This window comes from Tupaia chinensis, unplaced genomic scaffold (genome assembly GCF_000334495.1).
Source record: "Tupaia chinensis unplaced genomic scaffold, TupChi_1.0 Scaffold000251_1, whole genome shotgun sequence".
In the NCBI taxonomy this organism is placed as follows: Eukaryota; Metazoa; Chordata; class Mammalia; order Scandentia; family Tupaiidae; genus Tupaia; species Tupaia belangeri.
In genome coordinates, this window is record NW_006159731.1 from 2,974,200 (window position 1) to 2,983,473 (window position 9,274).

At 40.8% G+C, this 9,274-nt stretch overlaps 1 protein-coding gene across 1 annotated transcript; it reads right to left on the reverse strand.

The window, feature by feature from the left end:
• Positions 1 to 1,180: 1,180 nt before the first annotated feature.
• Positions 1,181 to 9,274, reverse strand: GZMA (granzyme A). The gene is made up of 5 exons (XM_006149008.3): positions 9,135 to 9,274; positions 6,124 to 6,268; positions 4,156 to 4,297; positions 3,693 to 3,962; positions 1,181 to 1,414 (listed from the first exon to the last, which is right to left on the reverse strand). Exons 1-5 carry the CDS (start codon positions 9,202 to 9,204, stop codon positions 1,253 to 1,255), a joined length of 789 nt encoding a protein of 262 aa, XP_006149070.1. The 5' UTR covers positions 9,205 to 9,274; the 3' UTR covers positions 1,181 to 1,252.

Below are 9,274 nucleotides of genomic sequence, written 5' to 3' on the forward strand. Positions count from 1 at the left end.
GGAATAGTTTTCATAGCTGGATATTTTTTGTGAAATTCTTTTCTATTTTTGGCTCTTTTGTGATATGATTTGTCCTGTTTCATAATAGTTGGTGAATTTAAAAAAATATTATTTTATTTAACTTTATTCACTTTTTTTTTTTTGAGAGATTTTCACTGTAGGGCGCGTGCGCTCGCCAGACAGACAGAGAGAGACATAGAGACAGAAAGCGAGAAATCACCCCCCAGGGGGGATGGTCACGCCGCAATCCCTTCTCCTCCATTCTCCTCTCGGGATCTTGGGCACGCACGCACACGCGCCCGGCGTGAGTTTTAAGCCACCGGGTCCAGGACACGAACCGCGGTCGACTACGTGGGAGTCCAGCGACATAGCCATTATGCTAACTGCTGGTTCCCAACTTTATTCACTTTTTAAAAAAATTTAGCAAGAGAGGGGTGGGGGCACACGTGCGTGCGCGCGCACATGCGCGCGAGAGAGAAAGAGAGAGAGAGAGAGAGAGAGAAAACAAACCACCAGGTCCGGACTTGAACCACAGTTGGCCACATGGGAGTCCAGTGCCCTTAGCCACTATGCCACCTGCTGGCCGCAGTTGGTGAGTTTTTAACTGACATGTGAGTACAATAAATGTATTACAACTGTGGATTTAATTGCAAAAAGTTCTTTGACATTTAAATTTCAGTCATTTTCTTTTACCTCTATGTCAATGTTCAGAATGCTGAAAGAATAAAAAGAAAAATGACAACCTTCCCCCGTAAAAAGAAAAAGAAAGAAAAGTAAACTTCCAGGTAATATGCAAAAACAGAAGGCTTGGCTAGATATGATTTTTAAAATTTTTAATTAAAAAATTAAAGTAATATTCACATCAAGCAAAGCATATAAGTCTTAAGTACATAGTATGGTGAATTTTTAATTTATGAATAGATAACTGTGTACCTCTTATGCAGATCAAGAACAGAACATTAACTCTCCTTGTTAGTTAGCAGACATACTTTTGGTGTCATTTCTGCTGAGATAATGAAGTGAATGATGCAGGCGACATTCCCATGCCACTTGATGTGTGGATGACCTAGGTGACAGTGGCCCCCTAACCTCCCCCTGACCTTATCCACAGGTTTTCCTATGACTTTGCTTCACTTTGCCAGTGGAGATTTGACTGCTAATGTTATAGGAGACAAATAGGTACAGTCATACAAATTTATTTTATTTATAATAAAAGTAAGAAGTGACAGCAAATGAAATGGAATACAGTTATCTAAACTGCTCCTTTCATAGTCTTAATTATCCAGTTGAGATACTTTTTTGAGAGAAGAGTGTAGACGCCAGGCCATTGAGGAACTCCACACTTCCCTGGAAGGCCAAAGGCAGTGACACCACGGAAAACACCCTGACATATCAAAGGGCTTCCAGAATCGCCCTGGGGAAAACAAGATGGGGGTAGGATCAGTGTCGAACATGACGTTAATGAAATGAAAGAACTTACATAGCATTTAATATTAATATTAAGACCAACCTTGACTTAATTGAACATGAGTGTTTAGAACATGAAATGTTTAAAAATATTTCAATATTTTTAAATCGTCTCACTTGAGTTATTTATGAACAGGTGAAAATTGAAAATGAAACTCATAAATGAGTTATTTATGATCACTAATTTTTTTAAGGTTTTTGCCATAGAGTGTGTGCTCTCAGTGAAGAGAGACAGAGAGAAAGATAGTGAGAAATCAACCCCCCCGGGGGGGTGTGGCCACATGACAATCTCTTCTCCTCCAGTCTCCTCTTGGAATTTTGGACACACATGCCCATATGCCCAGTGTGATTTTTAAGCTGGTGAGTCCAGAACTTGAACCATGTTTAGCCATAGGGAAGACCAGCTCCTTAAACACCAAGTCACCTGCTGGCCCCTGTTATCACTAGTTTTGCGACTGCTTCTCTGTTCAGAAAGGAAATCCTTTTGTTTATTTGTTACATTATCAAAATGCTTAATAACTCAAGGGGTGAAACAGCCAAATGCAGACTGTGCATTGGGGCAAAGAATGAAAACCATTTTCTGGTTCCACTAACGGATAATTACCTTCCCAAAGAAATAAACCAAAGCAACCTCTTTCAGGCAAAAGTTAGCCTTGTGAGTGTATGAGGTAAGGAACTGTCAATATGTGAGAACCATGGGCTGGGCAGGTCTGTCTGTCTCCTGCCTATTACAATGCCTGACATTCATAGATTTAGTTCTTTAGATTTAATGCATCAGCACCGATTCTAGGGCACTCAGAGAATGGGAAAGGATTACTAAGCTTCGATGGTAGAAGGTGGCTGTTGAGTGTGGGAGACTTGCATCTTAGGGTGCTACTGGCTTCAAGAATGTGGATATGGGTTCTAAAAACATGAAGGTTCTGAGTGTCCAGAGTGGTAGATGCGGGTTGGGAATATGGCTGAAGGGAAGGAAAGAAAAGATCAAGTAGGAGGGTGCTAATGACAAATGTCATCTTTTCCTGGGATTTGGCCAGCCTTGGTCCTAAAGCAATACATAGCTCCTGGGAAGAACAGAGACCTCTGACTCTCTCAGTCTCTGATAACTGAAATTATGAGCACTGTATACTTCTTTTCAGCTGAGACTTCATAAGGTCTTTGGAAAGATGAGAAATGACAAGCTGCTACTCAGAGCTTAAACATATGTGAAGTATTTCTCCTGCTCCTGTCTTTTTTGTTCTTTTTTTAAGCTTATTTATTTACTTTTATTTGTTATTATTTTAAAATTTGACCTGAGAGAGACAGAGAGAGAGAGAAAGGGAAAGTGAGAAAGCAAGCCACCAGGTCTGGGACCCAAATCATGATCAAAATGTGGGAGTCCAGCACCCCAACCCCTATGCCACCTGCCGGTCCCCTAATCCTGTCTTTAAGCCAGGGCCCTGTCCACCCCTTCTCAGGGGACTCTGGGATGGAGTGCTACTTAATTCTCTTGTGTAAGTCGTGCCTGGCTGTTGTTACTGGGAATTGAGATTGGCTCTAGGAAGTATGGAGTCTAGCCTGAGATCTTCAGCCACACTTGGGAATGGCAAGCATTTCAGACATGCCCAGGTAAGATGGCAGAGAGATTTTTTGGAAGTCCTCAGGTGGGGAAAGGGTACCAAATTCTATATATGTTAATATGAAAATCAGACAAAACATAGTTTCCCAAGGTGTTTTTTATTTATTTATTTATTTATTTATTTAAAGATTTTTTGCTATAGGGTGCATGGTGCATGTGCTCGCTAGAGAAACAGAAAACAAGACATCATCCCTAGAGGGGATGGCCATGCCATAATCCCTTCTCCTCCAGTCTCCTCTTGGACTCTTGGGCATGCATGTACACGTGCCTGGAGTGAGTTTTAAGCTGCCGGTCTGGGACTCAAATCATGGTTGACTACATGGGAGTCCAGCAACATAACCATTATGCCATCTGCTGGTCCCTCCCAGTGGTTTTGATGTAAAATCAAGAAGATAATCAACCTATGCATTAGCAGTGAACTTTTTATTTTCAATTAACAATTCACTTGAGCTGAGTGCATTCATTTCAATGGAGTTTTAGCAAACTTCTTTTAAAAAGCGTCAGGACACCACAGAAGCCAATGCTATGACAAAACGAAGCATGACAGTTCATTTTCCCTATCTGCATGGCTTACTCCAATCGAAGAAATGCGAAATATTATTTTACTTACATTACATGAGTCTCTTCCACCTCTGGGGCTTCCAGCACAAATCATATTCAGTCCAATCACAGGAGTAAAATTATAGTGCTTTCGATCATTGCAGGTTTTTCTATCTATGATAGTGATGTTGACTTCTCTCAGAGAGTCAGACGGAGGGGACTTATTGTGATACTTGCCCCACCCTGCAACTCGACACTCAATTCCTGGATCCACATCATTCCCCCTTTTAGGTAGAGGAAGGATAGCCACATTTTTGTTAATTTTTGCTTTCTTGTCCAGCTGTTGGAAGGTAAGCACAAAGAATGAACAGAATGAGATCAATATTAACATTTTTACTTAAATTCGAGCTCACTCTCAGGGATTTCTTTTCGTGAGTTTGTAAATAATAGTGGCACCACAGACATGTTTTCATATAGATGGCCAGGTTGTAGGAGGTCCTGTGACTTTTAAGAAGGATATCAAAGGTACGTACCTGTAGAAGCTTAAGATCACCCTGATGTGTTTCTGGGTCATAGCATGGGTAGGGAAACTCTTTCTTAAAACACATTATCTGTTTTTCTGACTCCTCCTTGGTTCTTGAGTGAGCCCCAAGAATGATTCGGGACTTTGCGTTCCTGAGAACAGACACAACACTGTTTACTGGGTTTATTCTTTAATCAGAAGCTGAACATATTATGTGCTGACTAGTTCCATTGTCCCATTTGTAAATATGCTTGTGCAGATACTGCCTTCTGGCTCAGGAAGAAAATAAATATGCTTTAAAGAGTAAAAAGTAAAGTGTTTATAAGTTGCATTGTCACATCATCATCATCATCACCACTCACTTATTTATAATAAGCTAACCTAGGCTTATTGAGAGATAAGTCAGAGCATTCCATGGCAGCCAACCCGAGTCTTGTGCTTGTCTTCCCTACTCTCTGCTCTCTGTCAGCTGTGATGGAGAATTGGGTTGCAGATTACGAAAGAGCAAAGGTCTCAGTAGTCCGGAGACAGAAACGACAGGCATCTGATAGTTACAGAGTAATGCACCAAAAGATTCTTTGTAAAAGAACAACAGATTCATCCTAAATGGGAGAGCTTTCAGAAACAGACTGCTCGGTGGAGGACCCTGTTTGCATGGCATTGGGCATGTGCATGTTGTAGGGATAGTAGTCTGAAGGAAGGGCTCAGACATTTTTCCTTGTCTTACTCTGTGGTAAGGGGCATTTTGGTTAACAAAGTCAAAATACTCTATGACTTGTTCATAATTAATGCTTTTAATCATCAGAAGGCATATTTGCTTACCAGAGAGAGACAGAGAGACAGAGAGAGAGGGAGAATACACCCCTCAATGGGATATGATTATGCCACAATCCCTTTTCCATTTCTCCACCTGCCAAGGTTTTGGGTATGTACACACATGTGCCTGGGTTGTTTTTCAAGTCTCCTGGTTCAAGATTCCAACCATGGTCAGCCATGTTGGATGCGACTCCCTTAATTACTAGGGTCTGGCTCTGATTAAGTTTATCACATTCACAGCCTAGCATAAATGACACCAACCAGATATCCACATTGCCTTTTCCCCGTCACAGTAGATGACATTGGTCTCACTTAAGACATTAGAACGTGGCTTTCCAGTTGAGTGTACTTTGATGATCTGAACTGCTCAATATAGTGGCCACCCACCAGATGTGGCTTTTGGGGACTTGAAATATTTCTAATGTGATTGAAAAACTAAATTTAAAATTTTATTTAACTTTGATTAAACTTACATAGCCACCTATGGATAGTGGCTATCATATTGGACTGCCCAGGTTAAAAAGGCTTGATTTAGGGAGTGGAAGAAAGACTAGACCAGGGAAGAGGTTTGAAGGTAGTGGTCAACAGGAGTTGAGAGACAGCTAGAGGTGTGGGAGGAATTCACTGAGGCATACTGGAAGGCACTGGAACAGCTTTCTCTCCTTGAGAGTTGCCCCTAGACCCCTGAGGGAACACTGAAAATGTCACCTTTCTGTGCTGTGGCCAAGTCTACCTATTAAGTCATGACCAGAAGCAAAGCTCTGTAGCACCTGTACCTGGTGACTCTAGTGGACACCAGCCAGAAGAGCTTGTAGATGCTGTTTCTTGGCTTGATTCTCTAAGCCTGGATTTAACCTCCTTCAGGCTTAAGACAAGTTTCCAAAGACTAAAGTGATGCAAAAATGTCTGTGAACTTCCTGTGGCTCAGTGGGATTTACTCTTTTTTTTTTTTTTTTTTTTTTTTAATTCTATTTTTCCCCCTAGAGACAGGGGAAAAGGTCTTACTATGTTGTTAAAACTGGCCTTGAACTTGCAATCCTCTGCCTCAGTCTCTTGAGAGACTAGCTAGGACTACAGCATGTGCCATTGTGCCCAGCTTACTCTTGAATTAGTGTTTCCATTCCCCACAGACTCCCCCCCCCAAAAAAAAATAAGCACTTACAGGGAACAGTGAGCTGCAGTCAACACCCAGTCTTGGGCAATCAAAGCGCCAGCACAGATGTCGTGTTCATTAAGCTTAAGTAGGACCATATAGGGTCTTGAATGAGGAATTACTTCTTGTCCACCAATAATTTTTACACAGTTATCTATTCAATACAAATTGGCAAATTAGACTTGTGCCCAAAGAATTCTACATAAAACCATGTTCCCAAGATGAGCCATGCTTTTCCCATTTGGCAAGAAACCATGGATGAGGCCATTCATCCCCTTGCTTTTACTCCATGTGGATCTTCAGATATCTGACTGTAAATCCTGTCTCTGTTGGACTTTCTGAGAAGTCCCTGCTGTTCTGCTGATAGAACTCATGCCATTGGGGTTCCAGGCAGCATCAGGCTGCAAGTCTGTTACAAATCTCTAAACCCAGGCCTTAGAGCTTGCAAGGGGCTGAGATTTGTGTGTTAGTGCATACTGGCAAGAGTTGTTGCAGGAAGTGCCAGAGGTGAAGGCAATCTTGAGTGTCCCAACCCTTCTGGCTGAGTATTAATTGGGGGAAGCAGGGGGAATTTTTAGAAGCCCGAGGACTTCTCTTTTTAGCTCTAGTCCTTGCAATAACACAACTTACAAATTATTAGCTCCTTTTAGCTATGATCCTATCCATGGGCCCTTTGATCATTGTGAAACTTTTGGTTATTGAACTGAACTGTCCTCGTAAGTTGAGAGAATCTCTTGCACCTAAGGCTCTTCAATCTCCAGATCAGACCACATAGTTAGAAGCCTTTCAAAACAGGAAGGGGAAAGGAGGAGAGAAAATGCTGCAAGTAGAGAATTCTGCCTTAGTAAAATTTCTTTGATAATGAAGTAGAAATATAGACTCATTGTTAGAGAACAATGAGACCTGAATACAAGACAAATCATCCCTGCTGTTGAGAGGACCTTATGTATTTGTGATATACTCTGAGCCCTCCACCTTCTACACTACATGTTCTTAGATTTTCCTAACATGTTCCTCCTGACCATTGACTGAAACGTTCTTGAATAGGGCAGTGTCTCTTATTCCACAATTAAAACTGACTCATCGCCACGTTCACAAATAAGTATAAATGATAGATAGAGGTTTGTAAAGTTTGATGAAGGTGAGGGTAAGGGGAAGAGAGTGACTGCAAGGTCTCTGCTTTCCAAAAGGGACTTAGGAAGGGAAATTCCCAGGCTCTAGAAATAAAGGGTGAGAAACTTACAGAAACCAAGAAAACTTCACTTGCATCCCAATTTTTCCTAGGGTGAGTCATGTATGGATAGATTCCAAAGGTACATTTTTGGACTTTCTGGGCTGTAGAAACCATAAACTCAATACAACACTTTCTTTTGCAGAGTGTGTGTGTTTGGTGAGCACATAGGCCAGCCTCAGAAATAAGTTCACATCTCCCTCATTCAGTCAGTCCTAGAACACCAACACCAACACCTTGTATCTTGGGATAGGGTTTAGAATAGGTGGGAAGCTTTAAAAAAAAATTGCCAGAGGGTATGTGTGCTCACCAGAGAAAGAGGCAGAGAGAGAGAAAGTATTTCCCCATAGGGCATGGTCACACTGTAATCCCTTCTCTTCCATTTTTCCTTCCTCTTAGGATTTTGGGCATGCATGCACACATGTCTGGTGTGTTTCTCAAGCTGGCCAGGTCTGGGACTCAAACCAAGTGGATAGCCATGTGGGATCCAGCTCCCTTAGCCACTAGGCCATGAGCTGGCCTGGGAAGCTTTTAAAAACTGGATATTCCTGGTCACCATCTAGAATGAAAATTAAATCAGAATTTCTGAGTTTGAAGCTATGATGTCAGCATTTTAAAAGTCTTCCAGCTTATTCTAATGGGTAGGAGATTAAGACCATTGGTCCAGAGCATCAGCTGTTGCTTTGTTGTGTCTGTTCCTTTTATTGCTTTTTCTTAACAGAGGAAAAAAAAAGTAGAGTAGAGCGAGTTGCATTTATTGTTCCCTTTGAAGAAAAATTATGTTTGGATTTTTATAACCTCCCTGTTTTCACTGTTAGGGGGATTTAACATGCCTGAATATATATTACTTTGCCATGCTGATGAAATGCCCACCCTTTTGCCCCATGTGTCTGATAATCTTGTTATTTAAAAAAAATTTTCTCATTTTTAGGTGCAAGATACCAGATAACTTCTTTGGGAATTCCTGGCAAGACTGGTTATTACACAAGTCCCTGCCTACCACTCCCACCTCCAAAAACTGATGAACCTTAGGGGTAAACAATGGCTGACTCCACATTTATCAGTTCAACTCACCACAGCCTCAGAATAGTCCTCACATCCTACTAGATCCTTCAAGGAAAATCTAGAGCTACCTAGCAGCTATTACCCTCTCCGAGATATGCCATGAATTTTACAGCAGTTCAGTCCATGGCTGTACAGTGCTCACAAAAGCAGGAATATTTGGTTATTACCTTTTAGTATACCAAAGAAGTATCTTAATAAAAATGATCAAAGAGTTGATGTGGAGAATTTCCTGATGTCCTAAGATATCCCCAAGGCGACTCTGGCCTAGAGAAATGACTATAAAAATTCTGACCAGTCCTTACTCACTTGTGGTGTCTAGACAGATTGGTCTTGTCTTTAAAACTATCTATGCATTTTCTGCAATAAGAAAGACTAAACCAACTAAAGAACCACTGTTTTCAGGAAACAACTATTTGTTTTCTTAACTCAAGAGCATTTTGTTCATTCATTTTTATATTGACTTGTTGACAATTTTCAAGATAAAAATTGGCAGCAATTGGCACTGGTAGTTCTGTTATCTTTTATGAAGAAATTATGAAGAATAAAAAAGGAGTTTTTCCTTCTTTAAAAATATATTTAGAATTCAAGAAAGAATGCTAAACATTTTATAGCTTTGGGAAAAATATCTTCACTCAGTATAATAAAGAAATATCATTAGAGGGTCATTGGAAGTTTGCTCCATCTATTTAATGGTTATAAAGCAAACAGCAAGAATAAATCTTACCTTCAGGAATTAGCAGGAGAAAAATGACAACTGAAAGAGAGGATGCCAGAAATGTACAGAAGTTCCTCATTGTGGCTGGTGTCCCCACATCAATCAGTATGAAAATCTTTTTCAGTTCTTGACTGCCTCTACCTATATAC

Coding starts and splice junctions, on each gene's coding strand:
- GZMA (XM_006149008.3), bottom strand. CDS start 9,204: ATGAGGAACTTCTGTACATTTCTGGCATCCTCTCTTTCAGTTGTCATT. Junction 4,298..6,123: donor ACTGCAGCTCACTGTTCCCT/GTAAGTGCTTAT, acceptor GTCTGTTCTCAG/GAACGCAAAGTCCCGAATCA. Junction 1,415..3,692: donor GTGGAAGAGACTCATGTAAT/GTAAGTAAAATA, acceptor TGTTTTCCCCAG/GGCGATTCTGGAAGCCCTTT.